The 19,762-nt window shown below is 39.5% G+C and overlaps 1 protein-coding gene across 1 annotated transcript in view; it reads right to left on the bottom strand.

Annotated features, from left to right (window-relative positions):
- The window catches only part of DERL1 (derlin 1), a 25,006-nt gene extending 5,905 nt beyond the window's left edge, over nt 1-19,101 (bottom strand). The window contains exons 1-6 of the mRNA XM_053559655.1: nt 18,676-19,101; nt 8,004-8,115; nt 3,440-3,504; nt 2,420-2,446; nt 1,732-1,827; nt 560-612 (exon numbers count right to left, since the gene is read on the bottom strand). Of these exons, the coding sequence (XP_053415630.1) occupies nt 560-612; nt 1,732-1,827; nt 2,420-2,446; nt 3,440-3,504; nt 8,004-8,115; nt 18,676-18,828 (506 nt within the window). The 5' untranslated portion in view covers nt 18,829-19,101. The remainder of the gene's footprint in view (nt 1-559; nt 613-1,731; nt 1,828-2,419; nt 2,447-3,439; nt 3,505-8,003; nt 8,116-18,675) is intronic.
- Nucleotides 19,102-19,762: the final 661 nt, after the last annotated feature.

Consider the following 19,762-nt stretch of genomic DNA (forward strand, 5'->3'; position numbering starts at 1 on the left):
AAAGGAATTAGGTCTGTATCTGCTCAAAATGGATACTGAAATACTGAAGAACCTCTGCAAGTTGAACACCCACACGACTATAACAAACTGGTCAACACACGGAGATGGTCAACATAAGGGACTAGGCCTACTGTACTGATATGTACATGTGGTGCATGTCTGGTCTAAGAAAATTAGGTCAACTTAAGGAGGTGGTCAATGTAGAGAGGTCGACTGTGGCGGGTTCTACTGTATATATTTATTCAAACACATAATAGAAGCATACTATATCCAATAATGAGCTAACAAAATCACAGCCATTCAATGTTAAATGTGTATAAAGCCCTATAATTTACTCAATTACACTGAAATGAAATTTTTCCTTAAGTATAATAATTATAATTATATTATTAATATTATAATAATTAAGTATATTATTATTAAGTATACTTAATAATACTTATTATCATCAAGGTGGTGATTCTTTAACATTTTATAAAGAAAAATATATAGAGTAGAGAAAGACAAAACTTAATGAAAGTTTTCCAAAGATTACTTTTCAATTAAATAAATCACTTACGAGCCTCCAATGATATAGTTGAATCCAAGTATAACCCAGGGTAAATAACAGGCCTAGGAAAGAATATACACAGACATAAATACCCGTACCTAAAAAGAACACAGCTGCTACAGGTTGGTAGGATAAGGATACACAGACAAAGGCTTTACGCAAATCCTTTGGAGATCACTGCAAAATTTCTCAGATCAATCTAGCATCATTCCTACTGCACGTAAAACTTCCAATCTGAAAGTATACTTATCTGTATATTGTAACTTGAGGGACAGAGTAGTTTGCCCACGCTTTAGATGTAATACACACCCTGCTGAATTAATATTAACGGCTTCAAAAAATAGATGAGTATCCTATGGATGCTAATAAAAACAAGGTCCATAACAGAATCACACTAAGATTCCATCCATCAGATTACCACAAACTAAAAATACCCCATCTTTTTAGGTTCTTTTACATATCTTTAAAAATTATTTATAATTTTTATCATGTTACACACTGATATCTTGAATAAAGTCCCAAATAAAATTAAGCCCCTTATCAAATTCAACACAGCATGCCCAGAGCCAAGGGAATTACAAAGAACTTCGCTAACTATTAACAAGAAGGTTACACGTAAACAACTTTAAGGCTACACGCAGTAAGTACCATAAGAACACAAAGTATTACAAAAACCCAAAGGCAGCACTAACTCTAGGCAGGAGACTCAGAAAATATGTTCAGTCCCAACTCAAATTAAGAATGGATAGGATTTATATGAGAAGGAGAATCAAGAAAATGTACAGGTGGCAAACTGGGAAAGAAAGTACTAAGGGAAGTATCTGGAGGCAAAAACCAATCCGTTTTGGTCACAGTGTGAAGCACATAACAGGGAGTAAGGGAGTGGTAAGAACAGATTTTTAAGGGCAAGATTCCACATGAGCACCTTTCCTTTTCTCTCTAACACACGTACATGAGCCCACTCAGGGGCAGTGAAGTGCAGAGGGAGTGGAGAAGTCACACAGTCAACAAGGGATTGCAAACCAACTAATGAAACAGAGCTGGGATTGGGGAGGGGAGAAAGGGGCTTGCCTATGGTACACTGCTCTGCAGTGACCTCTTCCGGACGAGTCAGAAAGTACATCTGTACTGAAGAGGGATTTCCGCAAAGACAAATGAAAACGAAGTTTTTCCAACTGTACCTTAAATCGTGTTCCAAACCAAAACGATACAATCATGTCTCTGTTTAGCTGAGCCCAGACATAAAGTACTGACATGATCAGAGGAATCATCAGCAACTGCAGAAGAAGTCAACATGTGAAAACTAGGCTCCAGAGGCACTTTAGAAAGAGGCTTAGCATAATATATCTACTATGCTTTTGACCCCTTCCCTCCAAAACAATCCCCACGAGGGTAAAAGGAAATTCAACTGATTAGAATTATAAATTCATCTTATTATCATATAAATGACACATGTAAATTTTATAAAAATCTTACAATAAAACACAATTATATTATCTTAGATGAATTTGGAAATATCAGGGTCAAGCTCTATTACTTGCAAAAAGTAGGCAACAACGCTATACTTATCATATAATCTCAATTTTTAAAAAACACATACCCACAGACATGCCTATAAAATACTGGACAACCATTATTCTCAATGTTCAAACATTATAAAGAAGCCAGAAATGGCCAAGAACAGCATTCATTTGGATAATTCATGTGAGATCTTCAAAGGTTTTGCTAACTTAAAATCTTATAACTCTGCAATTTCAAAGTATCACATAATTAACCATAATTCATGCAATTTTAACTTCTTTCAAAGATCATTAATTATAAATTTCAAACATATAAAAGGGTCAATAAATAGTTTAAAGGGGCACTTACTTGCATATCCATTGCTAAGCCAGTAATCTTGGTTTATAAAGTTAAAGGTCAGATATAAAGGAAGTATTCTGTACCTAATTAAGACTGATACGGTTATTTCCCCCCCTCAAAAAGTTAATTTCATTCCAGTATTTTAAAGGAAAACAGCACTCTATAATAAAGGCTGCTGAAAACATCCTAAAGCACAAAGTATCTAATAATCTTCATTATGAATATTCCATGACTATAGTATGACAAGGAAATGGCAGAAATCAACAGCTTCAGCATATGACTACAGTGCAACCTGGCATCCTCTTTTTCTTTGCCACTGCATTTTAGCATCTCTCCTTCAAACAGGATGGAGATGCCTATATCCTTTAAAAGAAAGAATTGTTCTAATCACATTCAGGGCTCTACAACATGGCTGAAATCTAAAACAATTTTTTTCTTCTCTGAGTCTGCACTGGAATTGAGACATCACGAGCTTCTGCTGCTCTCATCATCTGTAAGAGTCCTATAGTTGGAGGGCTGCTGACAATTGTGGTTGATGCAAAGCAGAGAGACTTACTGTGCCACTCCCAAAACTGGGTACTTTACATACAGAGGGACTGAACTGCCGTTTAGAACCCCAAAAGAAGGACAACAATGAAACAAGAAAAGGATGCTGGGTTGTAAGTTAATTTTCTGATAAGGACCACAGATTTCAGAAGCTGTCTCATGGCATGGAATCTCTTTGTGCTTCAGTCAACAAGCTGTTACACATGAGGACACAGAACTGGGAACAAGAAGAAGAAATACTAATAAAACTCAACCACATGTGGGAAAAAAATCCCATGAAGGCAATATCAAGAAAATGCATTACTCAAGGACTATATGATTTACTATAGCATTTAAAAAGAACTTTATTCTTAATTATTAACTGTAAACAAATATTAACTGTGCAAATATTGTTAATTTGAAAGTTTTATGGAATACTATTTATTTCCCCAAACCTGAAAAAAATGATTTATTTCCAGCCCAAAATAACAGATTGAAGGATACCACAATGCAAATCCAGTTAAAGAGAAGCATGAATATATAGTCCGCTGGCCTCCCATCAAAGGCTCCTGGAAACAAAAATAAGCCAACATCACGGTTCAGAATTTCATAACAAAATAACATCTGCATAGAGAGGCACTTCAAAAACTTACAGAGAATGCTAAAATGAGACTATTTTGAAAATCCCTCCTCTCAAGAAAGTTAATTTTTAAAAATACATAAACTATGTCCTCAATTAAGCCCTGAACCTTACTCAGCTGACTAAGGTTAACCTATGATGTCCCAACTGAATTCCAGTGGGTAAGGAAAGGATGTTGGGCTCTGCCACAGGCGAAATCAGACCCAAAGAGGGGACGGGTGATTCAATCACAACTGAACCTCCCTCATCCCAAAGGCCAGGGAGGCCTTCTGAATTCCCTCGCAGCCTCTTGGCCTTTCCTTCGCAACTCCTGTCACAACCTAATCAACACATTTGGGATTTCCTGGTTAACCCCTGTCTCCCTCTCCCTCCACGACCACAAGCTCTGTCAGGGGAGGAACTGAATCTGTTTTGTCTACCATTGTCCCTCCTCCAACATGACCACATCGGGAGGTACTTACCACTGTTATTATCAGATGTATACACATGTGCACGCACACACACACTCCCTGTCCAATACTGGCTTAGACACGGAAAAGACAGTCTGCCTTCCAGAAGCTTACACGCTAGCAAAGAAAAATGATGTGGGGAGAAGGAGCAATACAGAGACAGTCCACCTTTCTATAGCCTCTGACTCTTCATCCTCAGACTACATTCGGGAGGTAGAATGGAAAGACCATAACCTCCTTTTTACAGATGAGAATATAAAATTACATGAGCAAAGTCACAGAGCTTGCAAGAAGCAGAGTGAAATCTAACCTCTCGGATAGTGCTATTGTCCCTGCATCCTCTACCGGTTCGGACTTATTATTAAGCAGAATAATTAACAACTGCCCAGCTTTCTTTTCCAAGCATTATTCCTAATCCTTTCAGTTGGAAGATTATAAAAGAAGCAGAAAAAAGAAACAAAAATACCCTAAGGTCACTCTAGGTCAAAAGTAACTTCTCCCCTCCACAGTTATGTGATACAGCTAACAAATTTAAAAAATTCTAACAAGCGTCAAAAAGAAAGCTCTACCTTAAAAAAAAAAAAAAATTGGATTTCCAGCAAAAGTCTCTCCTACTTTCCTTTATTTCTCCCTATTACCCAAAAGACACAACAATGCTACAATAAATCACAGCTGAAATTCTAACACAATTTCTGAATTTCAATAATAGTTCTGCTCCTTTTGATGTGGTATTGGCTTTGTTATTTCTAAGGATTCTTTACATTGAGTACTTAACATACTATAATCACATAAACTACAGTGTATTAGTTGGCATGCTTACAACAGGCAATTTATAAATTAACTGTTTTCAAGTTGAAGTCTTTATAGTTCAAATCAGACACCTCATAAATACATCAACATTGCTATACACCTAACAATTTAGACAGGCAGAAAATATGCAGGGGCAAACATTTTGTCAAAATGCTAAGGCTCTGTGGTGGAGAGAAAATTGGTAATCAGTAAACCTGGGTTCCAGTCCTAGCTATGTTACCTCGAATAGCTTTGTGACCCTGGTAACATGTCACCACCACTCTGCACCACTATATTCTTGTCTGTGAAATAAGAGGGTTAAATAGAATGCTCCCAAAGTTTCTTTTTACACTAATGTTAATAGCAGCGTTATTCATAATAACCCAAAATTGAAACCAAGTCAAATATCCATCAACTGACAAATGGATAAACAAAATGTAGTATATATGAAGAATAAAACCTTACTTGTATTGATACATGCAACACAGAAGAACCTTGACAACACTATGCAAGTGAAAGATGTAAGTCAAAAAAGGCCACATACTACACGATTCTGTTTATAGGAAAGATCTAGAATAGGCAAATCTAAAAAGGCAGCAGGTAGATTAGTTTCCTAAGGGTTATGGGGAAGAAGGGAATCGAATGAAAATGAGGCGTGGCTGCTAACAGATACCAGGTTTCCTTTGGGGATGAAGAAATATTATAAAGATAAGTGTGATAATGGTTGCATAATTCTGTGAATATACGAAAAACATTGAATTGTACACTTTAAATGGGTACATTATACGGTGTAAGAATATCTCAATAAAGCTGTTTTTTAAAAATACCTCTCAACTAAGCATTGCAAAGTACTCTGTGGTTGGAAAGTAGAAAATGAAGGAGCAACTTACAGCAAAGACAAGACACCAAGGGCCTAATAATCCCCCAGATTTGCCTTACATAGTATTCAAGTAGAATAATGTTGCAAATTAGTTACCTGACCAGGTAACAGGGATGGGTAAATGGGTTCAAAGACCTTAAGTAAACAAGAAAAGAGAATGTTTTGCAAAACAAGGTCAGAGAATTATTACAATTTAAGTTTAATAACTGTATTAAAATTATTTCTTAAGTCCTTATATTTCAGAAGTAAATACTGAAATATTTATGAATGAAAAGATATGTCTGGCATCTTGTTTCAAATCATCAGGTGGGGGGCGGCGCCTGTGGCTCAGTGAGTAGGGCGCCAGCCCCATATGCCAAAGGTGGCAGGTTTAAACCCAGCCCCGGCCAAACTGCAACAAAAAAATAGCCAGGCGTTGTGGCGGGTGCCTGTAGTCCTAGCTGCTTGGGAGGCTGAGTGAGGCAAGAGAATCGCGTAGCCCAAGAGTTAAAGGCTGCTGTGAGCCGTGTGACGCCACGGCACTCTACCTGAGGGCAGTACAGTGAGATTCTGTCTCTAAAAAAATAATAATAATAATAATAATCAGGTGGGGGGGCGCAGCCATGGTCACAGATAAAACCAGACTGGTTACAAGACTAGGGGGTTCATAATGACAAATATCATGATATGGGTGAACCTTGAAAACACTATGCTAAGTAAAAGAAGTCACAAAAGAACAAATCCACACACACAGAAAGTAGATTAGTGGTTGCCAGAGGCTGGGAGGACGGGAAGGAAGGGATGCAGAGTGGCTCCTTTGGGTTTTCTGGGGAGTGATAAAAATGTTCTGGAATTGGGCAGCACCTGTGGCTCAAAGGAGTAGGGCGCCAGCCCCATATGCCGGATGCGGCAGGTTCAAACCCAGCCCTGGCCAAAAACTGTAAAAAAAAAAAAAAAATGTTTTAGAATTAGACTGTGGTGATGGTTGCATAACATTGTGAATATACTAAAGACCACCGAATTTTATACTTTAAAATGGTTAAAAGGGTGAATTTTATGTAAGTGAATTTGATTTCAACAACAAAAAATAAGGATTCGATGACCTTTCTCTTTACTTCTGTGTATGTTTGAAAATTTTCCAAAATAAAATTTTAAATAACTGATCAGGGATCATCTGCACTTAGTCTAGAGTTTATGATTGATATAAAAAAATTACAATCCTCAAATTCTATCAGAAGAGTAAAATGCAAAGCAATTTGGCATCATGATCAGGTCCAACTGAAATAGGAAGAATGAAATTAAATATTCTGGTAGATTTAAGGATCAAACCTTTCACATGGCAGTAAGAAATCTAGTTGTCAGTTTCACCTCCACCAAGTCACTTCACTTTTTTTTATTTTTTTTAGAAACAGAATCTTGCTCTGTCACCCCTGCTAGAGTGCAATGGCATGATTTTAGCTCATTACAACCTCGCACTGCTGGGCTCTAGAGACCCAGCCACCCTATGTGTAGCTGAGACTACAGGCCCGAGCCACCACAGTTGGCTGATTTTTTCTATTTTAGTAGAAACAAGGGACTTGCTCTTGCTTAGGCTGGTCTTGAACTTTTGACCTCAAGTGATCCTCCTACCTCAGCCTTTAAGAGTGCTAGGATTATAGCCATGAGCCACTATACCAGCCCCATTTCACTTCCTTGAATCTCCTACTTATCCTCATAGGTAAAACTCATGGAATGGGCTATTACTATTAATAGCCTCCATAGTAATAGTCTATGGCCTTGTACTTTGTTATCAATACAATTTCTTTCTTTCTTTTTAAAAAGTACCTAATACCAAACGCCAATTTAAGGAAAAGTTATATTTGACACCACATGTCCATCTACAAGTACCCTACAGTTATGAGACCAACTCACAATTCTCAAACCTATGAGCACTGACTTAGATTTAGGAGTGGTTTCGATTTTCTATCCTGAGCTAACAGCCAGGAGGTTTATGATGTCTCTGAAGTCAGCCAACCTTTTCAAAAGAGAGTAAGATAGTCAAAATATGTGAGGAGGCACACGGCTCTGCCACTAAGGAGATAAGCAAGACTTATAAACTTCTGACCTGCTATTTCTTTCACCTATAAAATGATGACACTGCTACTTACATCTCAGGATGCTGTGAAAATTAAAAACTGAATTATCTAAGTGCCTGCCACAGTCACTGAGCATTTATCATTATTCCATTTCTATATATAATGCTAATGGCCTTCTAAATTTCTCCAAGGAAGTACATATATGGATTAACAAATTAGAAAGAAACAATACTTAAAATAACCGTGGATCACATACCTGTTTCAAGTCGTGTAGAATACTGATACAAGAAATATAAATTGACCAAATAAAGAAATCCAGTTCCTGGACCCACAGGGAAATAAAAGGTGGCAGTGATTGGCCTCCAAATCTGTCCAGATCAAAACAAACAAACAAAAAAACATGGCAGTTAGTTTCTCTAAGCCTGGATAACTTTCTTCCTTTAGCTAAACAAAATTAACCCCTGCAAAGCGTTCTCCTCAATGAGAGCTACAACACTACCAAGAAAACTGAGAAAAGTCCATACCAATTTGCAAATCAATGGAATAAAATGCTAGCACAAAATAAGCAATAAATACTACTAAACAAGTTGGAAAAAGCAATACTATAGAAGTATATGATTAGCCTTTACTAAGATTAGGCATGTAATTATGCCTATGTCAAAAATGAATTACAAAGACTTAGTTTCTAATAGAACAGTAATGCCTCTACTCGGGAAAAAAAATTCTAAGATAATAAACCTTGTCCAAAAATGTCATATTTAAAATGCAGAAGTAAAACAGGGTCTTTTAAATTCATTAAACAGATAATATGGGCACATGACTTAAAAAGCATTATCCCAAAAAACAAAAAATACAGAGGGGTAAAGTAATTAAGTAAGCCTTGCTCTTGACCCTGAGTTTCCCAGTTCTTTCCAGCAACAACTGATCAGTTCCTTGTATTTCTTTCAAGAATAGTATGTGTTATGGGCGGTGCCTGTGGCTCAAAGGGGTAGGACGCTGGTCCCATATGCCAGAGGTGGTGGGTTCAAACTCAGCCCGGGCCAAAAACAAAAACAAAAACACACACACACACAAAAAGAAAGAATAGTATGTGTTACTATCATCCATCCTATCCTGCATAGCCCGGCTTTATACCTTGGTTTATTCTCTCGATAAAATACTTTTATTGGCCTTGAGATATTCTATTTATGTGACTGTCCAAACTTCCTTTACACTGTTACGATGTCACAATAAATATACTGCGTATCTTCTTTATACCTGGATATATACAGGATAAATTCCTGCCAATCAATGTGCTAGACCAACAGACATATGCATTTATTTTGGTAAATACTGCCAAATGCCTACAAAAATGTTTAATCAGTTTATACTTCCTCCTAAAAAGTAGATGAGGCTGGATATAGTAGCTCACACCTGTAATCACAGCACTTTGGGAAGGCTGAGCTAAGAGGACTGCTCAAGGCTAGGAATTCAAGAGCAGCCTTGGCCATACAGTAAGACTTTGTCTCCATGAAAAATAAAAAAATTAGCCATGCATAGAGGCAGGCCCTCAACAGTCCCAGCTACTAGGGAGGCTGAGGCAGAGCAATCATTTGAATCCAGGAGTTCAAGGTTTATAGTGAGCTATCATCAGGCTTGCATTGCAGCCTGGGCAGCAGAGCAAGACCATGTCTCTTAAAAACTTTAAAAAAGATTTTTTAAGTAGATGTCTGTCTGCTCTCCATACCCTTAGTGTGTTTTATATTCACCCATCTAAAAATTAAGTTTTATGTACATTATGAGAAAAATCAAGCCCCTTTTTACATTTAAAAAACTTCAGCATTTCCTTTAATCATCTTTCTAGTATATTTACATTTCTTTATACTTTACGAAATTTCTCTTTCTTATTGTTATAAACATTTTATGCTGTCATTAGTTTCATGGTATTTTTACCATATTTTGGCATGCAAAAGTTTAATTAAATGTAGCCAAATGTATCCATCACATACCAATAAATGTTAAAAAATATTTTCATTCTAATAATATAAAAAGTTCACATTTTTAGTGTAGTACTTTCATGGTTCATCTAAGGAATGAGGAAGAGATCCAACTTTTTTTCTAGATCATCACTCAGTTTTCCCAGTCCCATTTATGGAGTAACTCACCTTTTTTCCAACTACTTGAAAAGCTACTTTCATCAAACATTCTATTTTATGTTAAGATCTATTTTTGGACTATTCTGTTTGGAACTGATCCCTATTCAAATACCAAGTTATTTTCATTTCTACTATTACAGTATATTTTAGTACCAGATAAAGTTAAATAGTTAAATAGTCTCCCTCCCCTTTTTCTTCCACGATTATCACAATTTTCTTGGCTAGTCTCAATATTTTATTTTTTGAAATGAATTAGCACCAACATCTTTATGATATCAATATAATATTGATATAATTCTCAGCCAAGAAATCTTTCACAGCTTTTATAGTTTTCTATAGAGCTATCTTCTTCTACCTTTTTATACCCAACCACCAAAGCTGAGTATCTTATACTGTTAATATACTTATAATATTTGAATATTGAGCCTCTGGGGCTTTCCAAGCATACAACCCTGTATGTAAATAAATTTTTTTTTTTATCTTATTTCATTTTTTTCTAATCCACTGGCAAGAACCCCCAGTACAACACTAAATAAAAGTAATTAAAATAGATGACCTTCCTAGGCTTCCGGAAACGTTAGCATACTGCTAGCTTTTGGCTAGAGAGTTAGTTATGTGTCCTCCTGCACACTATCTTGTACAAAACAAAAAAAAGACATGGATCCTGCATTAGGAGTTCACAGTAATGAGAAAGCTGTCGAGTGAAGCAAGAATTGACACAAGGGAGGAAAAGTCCGGACTCCGTGTACAAAGACCCAAAGAAGTGCAAGAGCACAAGTGAATGGATAATCCCAACAATTCAGGTGTGCCTGGAATGGAGGACATCAGTCATAGGGGCCAGCCACATAGAGCTGACAAGTCATATTCTCCAAGTATTGGCATGCAACCATCAAATCTTAATTCCCTGTCGAGGAAAACAGTACATAACCAAAAAGTGACTTTCTAAGGACTTTGTATTTAAACAAATAAAACAAAACAAGTTAAAAATCATTTTGATTAATTTACAACTTTATCATAAAAACAGTATAGTCTAATGGTAAGTGCACTGGAGATAATCTGAGAAGACCTCAATTTAAATTTTTGCTTATATATTCCCATTTCTGAGCCTCTAAAAAGGGAAATGATAAACTAACATTCACCCTACTTTAGTTAATCGTTTATGGAACAAACAAAAACAAAAAAAGGTACTGATGGCTCACACCTGTAATGCACTTTGGGAGGCTGAGGCAGGACGACTGCTTGAGGCCAGGAATTTGAGGCCAGCCTGACCAAGAGCAAGAGTCCCATCTCTATAAAAAACAGAAAAGTTGAGGGCAGCTCCTATGGCTCAAAGGAGTAGGGCACCAGCCCCACATGCCGGAGGTGGGTTCAAACCCAGCCCCAGCCAAAAACTGCAAAAAAAAAAAAAAATAGAAAAGTTGGCCAGATACAGTGAGGCCTGTGCCTGTACTCCCAACTACTCAGGAGACTAGGGCAGAAGGATAGCTTGAGCCCTGGAGTTTAAGATCGCAGTGAGCTATGATGATGCCACTGCCCTTTACCCCAGACAACAGAGCAAGACCTTGTCTCAAAAAAATACAAAAAGAATGAAAAATAATTTTAAAAAAAACAATAAATAGGCATGCTATTCAGCTCAAGTCTGACTCCAGAGTTTGTGATACTATTCACAAGTGACATCAGTAGAAAAAAGTATAATTACAATGAGTAAAATTTTCAGTACTACTATACTTGTATCATCTGAAAATGAACTGAGAGTAAACCTACGAATTCCTTCTCCCTGCTTGTGAAACACACTGGAGTAAAGGCTAAATGCAAGCCCTCAGGAGGCATAAGCCTGGTCATCTATCCAATGACATTTGTCCAATGACTCTTGCCTTCTTTATCTTACAGGGTTTGTAAAAGATTGGAATTAAGAACGTAGATTTAAAAGGTGCTTTGTAAAAAAATATATATATGGGGGGTATATTATCATTATAATCTTTAGGAGTTGCCTTGCTGACCTGGTTTTCACAAATTCACCTTTAAACTACCCCCACGTTCCTATAAATTACTCAAGGCCTGACTTTGGAAAAGAAACCCTGGTTTTTTTCTGACTACATTTTCTCTAAGGCTGATGACACAACACTATTTTTAGTCACTGTGTGCACCTGTTCTTTGGAAATTAGTGCCTGTCAAAATACCTCACTTCTTTTCCCTGTTCATTAAGCTTACCCTTGAGTTATACTAGTTTTCGTTGATCTAAAAGTCTTATTATTATTTTTGCATTTCTTTATAATTATAACTTGAAAACATCAGAAAATGATTCATCTCTTTAAGAGGATATAATGTAATACACAGCACAACCTCTGTAAGTTGACCACCCAAGGAACTGTAACAAACTGGTCAACATACAGAGATTCAACATAAGGGACTAGGCCTACTGTACTGATATGTACATGTGGTACATGTCTGGTCTAAGAAAATTAGGTCAACTTACGGAGGTGGTCAACTATAGAAGTTCTACTGTATTTCTGAAATCCCCATTGAAAGTATCCAACTTAAATCCTCTTCTTTCTTTTAACTGATATTTAAATAGGAAAGAGGCTTTATTTTCAGGGCCACAAACAGAGAGGCACATTTTCAACCCTGGAAAGCCCAAAGCAGCCAACAAAGAGCCCAAGACTCGCTCACGGACAGAGGACTGCATGTCACACACTTGCCGAGAGGACTTGTTGAGGAGCATTTCATTTTAATTTCACAGTAATCCCAAGGCCAGACCTGTAACATTCCAGTTTTTTCAGAAGCAAAGCTGGTTAGGTAATCCTCCTAGAGTTCCTCATTTAACAAGAACAAGTAGCCCATGTGTTCACCGGCATATAAACCCTTCAAAAAGACATAAGACATTGTTCCTTACTTACTAGTCCAACAACTTGTTAGGAGTGTGGGCTGTAGCTATCCTGTAACTAAAATCTCCCAAACAATCTGCCACTGAACTAATTACAAATGCCATCCAGAGTCTAGAGTGGGTTTTTTGGGGTTTTTTTTAGATATGAAAAGGGAAGATTTTCCTTTAACAATAAGGATCAGGTGATTTGGAGTTAGAAAATGTATCTTGATCACCCGAAAGATGCTGAGTACCTGTGTGACAAATGGTTAGCAAACTGTGGCTTTTTTTAAGCGGGGAGGATAAGGAGGTACACATGGGTAGGCAAGAAAAGACCCCTCCCTTTCATTTTAAAAAATGAAAGTCATTCCATCTTTTAAAAGAGATAAATAGTTCACAGTAGCACTATTCATAATAGCCCAAACTGGAAACCACCTAAAAGATCCATTAATAATAAACTATGGTATATACAACAGAATAATGAGGATGAGCAATCTATAACCACATACGACAATACGGGTGACTCTCAAACTTAATGTTGGTGAAAGAGGCGAGACACAAGAATACACACTGTAATTTCATTTATAGAAAGTACCAAAATGAGCAGAAACAATCTCTAGCATTAAAAGTTAAAAGCGTAGTTACCCTTGGAGGAGGTAGTGACCAAAAGAGAGCAGGAGGGTTTGGGGGGTATTGATAATATTGTTTCTTGATCTGGACACTAGTTATATACGTGTACTGAGTTTTGGAAAACTCAGCAAGTTTTAAATTTATAATGTATACACTTTCCTCCTCGTATACTGTAACTCAATAAAAAGTTAAAAAACAAAGCCATGGTCTAATGGGCAGCTTTATCCACAAACTACAGCAGAAGTATCTCGTGTGGACAGGACGGCTAAGAAACTATTTTAAACTATGTGTACCAAAACACTTGCCACAAAGACCAAGTTCGTTCCCTTCCTTTCTATTATGTGTGAAATGTCTCTCTTACCTAATATAGGCAGTCCCCAGGTTACAAACAAGATAGGTTCTGTAGGTTTGTTCTTAAAATTAATTTGTAAGATGGAACAAGTACATTTACATGTAACAGCCTCCGTTCATAAGTATAAGCTGAATGTCAGTCCCATGTTTATAACTCAAGGGCTTACAGTAATAGCCCCTGTTGGTAAGCGTGAGTTGTATGCAAATTGGATGTTTATAACTTGGGGACTGCCTGTATACTCTTAAGTTAATCTGCCAGGGTTGTTGTCATAGTGTTAAATGTGATAATATAAGCAAAAGCTTGGCAAATATAAGTACCAGGCTAAATTACAGATTTGGTTGGTGTCGTGTCTGATTCCTGGAAACAAATTAGAGAAACTGAGAGTCTGGCTGGGTGCAGTGGCTTGTGCCTTTAATCCCAGCACGTTGGGAGGCCAAAGCAGGAAGATCACTTGAGCCTAGAAGTTCAAACCTAGCCTAAGTAATGAAGCAAGACCCTGACTCTCTCGTTTTTATTTTTTTTTTTTTGTAGAGACAGAGTCTCACTGTACCACCCTCCGGTAGAGTGCCGTGGCGTCACATGGCTCACAGCAACCTCTAACTCTTGGGCTTACGCGATTCTCTTGCCTCAGCCCCAAGCAGCTGGGACTACAGGCGCCCGCCACAATGCCCAGCTATTTTTTGTTGCAGTTTGGCCAGGGCTGGGTTTGAACCCGCCACCCTCGGCATATGGGGCCGGCGCCCTACTCACTGAGCCACAGGCGCCGCCCCCTCTCGTTTTTAATTGTATTGTATTATCCCAGTTTTGTTATTTTTTTCTTATGACCTGAAATGTAATTCATATCCCCATTTTTAGGATTGGAGGCTCAGACAGGATAAACAGCTTGCAGAAGGGCACCCAACTAGTAAGGACTGAGCCAGGCCTTCAGACCATGAGTGAATTACTTGAAATCTCATGGTTTTCCTACTCTAATAGGAAAGGAAAAATAATTTGCAATGGCTGATTTACAAGAAATCATCCTCAAAAAATGTGTTGCTAAACACTAAATTTTTTTTGGTAGATATTATGCAAAGTAGTTAAACAAGACAGCTTTAAACTCTCTTTGACACAACTGAAATAGAAACTGAAACTACATAAATGGGGGTAACACTTATCTCGGGATAATTGTGGGAGTTAAATGAGATAACACAGGGAAGCACAACACAGATTTAAGAGGGTGATGTAATTCTGTCCAAAGAGATGAAGAAATACTGCCACGCAGGCAGTATTATATCTGGGAGATATAATCTCAGAGTAACACTAGGCAGCAGTAAACTGTCACCTCTCTTGTGGTTAATAAGAAACCAATATGAAGACAATTTTCATCCTTGTGAACTATTTGATGACTGTTAAGTCTGAGAGACTCAGAATAGGGCGATGTCATGAACAACAAACACTGTAGTGAGTCTTAACACACACCTGTTTCAACCTGTTCAACTAAAGAAAGAACTTTTTAAACTTTGGAGTTCCAAACCAACAGAACACAGAGGAACACAGAGGAAACCTGTGGATCAGCAGGAAAAATAACTTGTCCCTTCCAACATGTGCACACAGATCAGTCATTCTCCAATTTTTTTTAAGCTGTTAAGATCCAGCTTCTAAAGAGAAGAAACTCTGCTAAAGCACACTTCACACCATCCTTACACAACAGATTCTTACATGCAGTGTTTCCTGGACTGCTCCATTTGCAAAAGAGTCCCTCCAGAAGGGTATGAAAGTTTAACTTGTCAAGAAAAGGCAAGAGTCCAAGGAGAGACAAGGTACAGCTGTCAGTCTTTCGATACCTGGGGAGTCAGTGCACTACCCTACCTACTGCCAGCAATTTCCCCCAGTCTGAGGATAACAAGCCCAGAAGAAACAAAGCAAAGGAGATGGGGAAAATTTGTGTAAGGTGTAACATGAATAATGACGCTTCCTAATCAGTTCATCACTTTCATCATTATACACCTAAAGTGTATGAGAAAAGCTTTTTTATATTACTTCTTCTACTAATCTGACTACATCAGTGAGATTCTGCAAGACAGGCCAACAAGTCAGTTTTAACCAGGTCCTTCTCACAAAATAATATGCAATGATTGCCACCCCCCATGCACACACATTACCCAACTAGCTCTGAGGAAGCAAGCACACAGTGTTCATTCAGCCCACAAATATTTACTAAAGTAAACAGAAAACAGTATACAGTTCTGGCTGCACTCCAGAATCATGTTCTTATATCCAACTGTCTATTTAACTTCACTAGGATACCGAAAAAGCATCTCAAGACTTAACATGGCCAAAACATAACTCTATCCATAACCCCAAACCTGAGCTCTCTGAACATTTCCAATCTCAGTAAAGTGCTTCGCCACCACACAGCTGCTCCAGTGAAAATAGTGATATTGAGTCCCATATCTATCACCCATTCACCCTTGGTATCATCAGCTGTGATCCTATCCACTTTAACTGCAGGATCTATCCACTTTTCTCTATCTTCACAGCCACCCTGATCCAAACCACCATCTCTCTTACCTAACTGGATTCACCTCTCTGATCCCATTGCTTCTTCCCTCCACTCCTCACACATACACACAAAATTCACTCCACAGTAGACAATCTGTCATTCCTTTGTTCAAAAGGCTCCAAAGGCTTCACAGTGCCCTCAAAATAAAGTTCAAAATGCCTTGGTATGAGCCTGTATGATTAAGTCTCAACCTACCTTTCCATCTTCCCTTTATTACACTCATCCCTGGCTGTCTCCCTGCCCTCCCTCATTCACCAATCCTCAGCCCTACAGCTGACTCTGTTCTAGCTACCCAGTATTTCTGCTCCTAGTCCCAGCCTCTGAGCCTTTCATTTACTATTCCTTCTTCTTGGAAGGCTGTCTCCAGAACCAGATCTACTCAAAGCCAGCTGGCTCCTCACCATTCAGATTTCTTCAAATGTCTCTTCTCTGAGGCCCTCCTGGAACATCCTATTAATTATTACACCCCTTAACTCGCTCTCCATCACATACCTCTCTATGTTCCTCATGGGAGATGAAATCTTTTCTGTTCTATTCGTTATTGTAGCCCTTCAGTGCCCAGCACATAGTAAGGGACCAATCATTTCCCACCATTCAGCCAACATAAGCACCTACTACATGCCAGGCAACATTCCAGGTAACAAAGTAGTAAACAAGACAAGATCTTTGACTCTCACAGAGTCTTACTCTCTGAGGGGAAAGCAGACTAACAAATACCAAAAGGTGATTTGTACCAAGAAAAAAGATAAGTGAGATAGAGTGAAGGAGTTGCTATTTCATGTAGGACCATGCCAATAAAAGGGCCTGCCAATAAGATGGCATCTGGGCAGAGACCTGAAAGATGTAAGGAAGTAAGTGAGCCATGATTATCTTCCTCAGGCATAGAAACACCACGTGCAAAGGCCAAGGAAGAATTCATTTAGGTACTGAAGTAACAGCAAGGATCTCACTGTGGAGTATAACATACAAGGTGAAGAACAGTAGGAGATGAGGTCAGAGAGGCAGTTAGGGCCTTGCACACCCACTGAAAGGACTTGGATTTCATTAGAGTTAACAAAATATCTGTGATTCTGAACAGAGGACAGGACTTGATTTATGTTTTAAAAGGATCAGTCTAGCTGTCTAGAGTGAAGGTTAAAAGGAACAAGGTTGAAATGATAATGACTTCCAATGGAGAAAGAGAAGGGATTATTATGTTTCGGGTCTGTATAAAGTAGAGTCAACCAGGATTTGCTAACAGATTGTGGATTGAGGGAGAAAGAACTCAAGAATGACAACTTGAAATCCCCCAATACTGGAGTTGCTATTACTCTTAGGGCAACCAGGGAAAAGGGATTTGGTTTTGAGTACATTAAATTAAAAATGACTATTTGTCGTCCAAGAAGTGATCTCAAGTAACCACTGGATATAAAAACTTGGAATATTAGGAAACAGATTGGGATGGAAGATATTTGTATTTGTATTTCAGAGTCTTCAGTTTATTCTAAGCATTTGAAGCCCTGAGGTCGAAAAAGATCACCTAGGGCTAGGGAGTCTATAGAAAAGGTCCTATAACTGATCTCTGGGGCACATCCAAAAATTTAAAGGTCAGGAACAAAGGCAACTAGCAAAGGAAACTAAGAAATATTACCCAGTGTGGTGAGGGGAGACAAGAGAGTGTCATCCACAAGCCAAGTCCTGTGTTCAAATTAATGTCAAATCTTGGTATCTGACCCAACACTGATTGAAGTTTTAAATCAGGATTCGTGAATAAAGATAACCTGCAGAAAACTAACATTCTCTTGCCAGAAATGTTACTCTGGACTGTTTCCTTCAAACGTAAGAAAATAGGGCCTTCCATTTCTGTAGCAATTTATCCTTTATCCATTCCTTTACACGTACAATCACTACATGCCAGATACTAAATTAGGGCCTGAGGGAAACGCAGATATATACTCTCGTTCTTCGCATCTATGACCCTAAGTCACTCATACAGAAGGGGAAAACAAACCCTCGTTAAAATAAAAAGAATTCACATCGAAGTTGGTCAAGTTGACATCCACAGGCCACCCACGTGGGTGACAAGAAAGTCAGTGAGCACAGCTCCAGATGGACCAGCCTGCTAATCGCAAGCGCCCAAGAGACTGACAACAATCATTAAAGTACGGAGAGCGGAGAGTACAATCTCACTACACAAGCGAAGGCAGTCCCTTCCCACCAGGCCAAACCCTAGTCTCCAGCCATGTAGAGCCCTCGCTCCAGACCCCCGGCCCACACTGGCCCACTGGACCCCGCCCTAAACCGCCAGCGCGGGGCGCACTACAAATCCCACCAGGCTCCGCGCGCCCGCAACATGCCGGCCTACGCTCCGCCGCCGCGGGGCCGCCTGGGGCTGTAGTCTCCGCTGCCCCCGCCACTGGTCAGTACCTGGAAGCGATAAAGGAAGGCTTCGGGCCAGAGGAAGAGGTAGGCCGGGCTAATAAGGCCGAGTTTGCCGACCAAGGGCACCGCAACGGTGGCGGCAAACCAATAACGTGTGATGGCCGGGATGCTCCTGAACCAGTCCCCGATGTCCGACATCTTCGCCTCTCAGTCGCCAGGATGCGCACGGCTGCCCGACTCTCAGCGCCGGCCCCCACACAACGCGACAGGCCCAGCGAATGGAAGTTGTTGAGGCGGAAGCCGTCTAAGCCGCGGTGCAGAAGGCGGAGACCGGCGGACGTGGCGCCACCGAATTCGGACTAGCGAGGCAGCGTTCTGAGGCGCAAACTTCCCCTTCCGGCGGCGGGGTACTAGAAGTATCGCCACTTAAAGGGCCAGCGCCAATTTCACCGCGGATGGGGCGGGGCGTTCTGGGGCGGGACTGACAAGACTCCGTCTTGGGGGCGGAGTCAAGATGAACGATGACACAACTGGTGGGAAACAGTGGTTACTAAGCAGCAACAGCAAATGCTCTAGCCAATAGCGAGGCCGCTCTCGGCGGCGTTGTCACGCGGGTGGATCCATTTAGAGGGTTCTTAAAGGGGAAGGAGGAAAATGATGCGGGTAGTTTCCCATTTATGAACACGTTCTGCAGAAGCTCGTCAGCCAGGGTTCTGGGCACCAGAAGGGCCCCAGCTGTCAGTGCAGTGGTGCCATCTTCTTTTCTGGAACTTATGTCTCCTTGGGGATAGACAAATAATAAATAATGAAATAAGATAATTACAGAGAATAAGAAAAATAGGGAAGATAGGCTCGGCCCCTGTAGCTCAGTGGTTAGGGCGCCGGCCACATACACCGGGGCTGACCGGTTCGAACCCGGCCCGGGCCTGCCAGACAACAATGACAACTACAACAAAAAAAATAGCCGGGTGTTGTGGCGGGCGCCTGTAGTCCCAGCGACTTGGGAGGCTGAGGCAAGAGGATCACTTAACCCAAGAGTTTAAGGTTGCTTGAGCTGTGATGCCACGGCACTCTTGGATGACATAGTGAGACTCTGTCTTAAAATAAATAAATAAATAAGATAAAGTGGGAT

Source organism: Nycticebus coucang, chromosome 13 (genome assembly GCF_027406575.1).
Source record: "Nycticebus coucang isolate mNycCou1 chromosome 13, mNycCou1.pri, whole genome shotgun sequence".
Taxonomy (NCBI): Eukaryota; Metazoa; Chordata; class Mammalia; order Primates; family Lorisidae; genus Nycticebus; species Nycticebus coucang.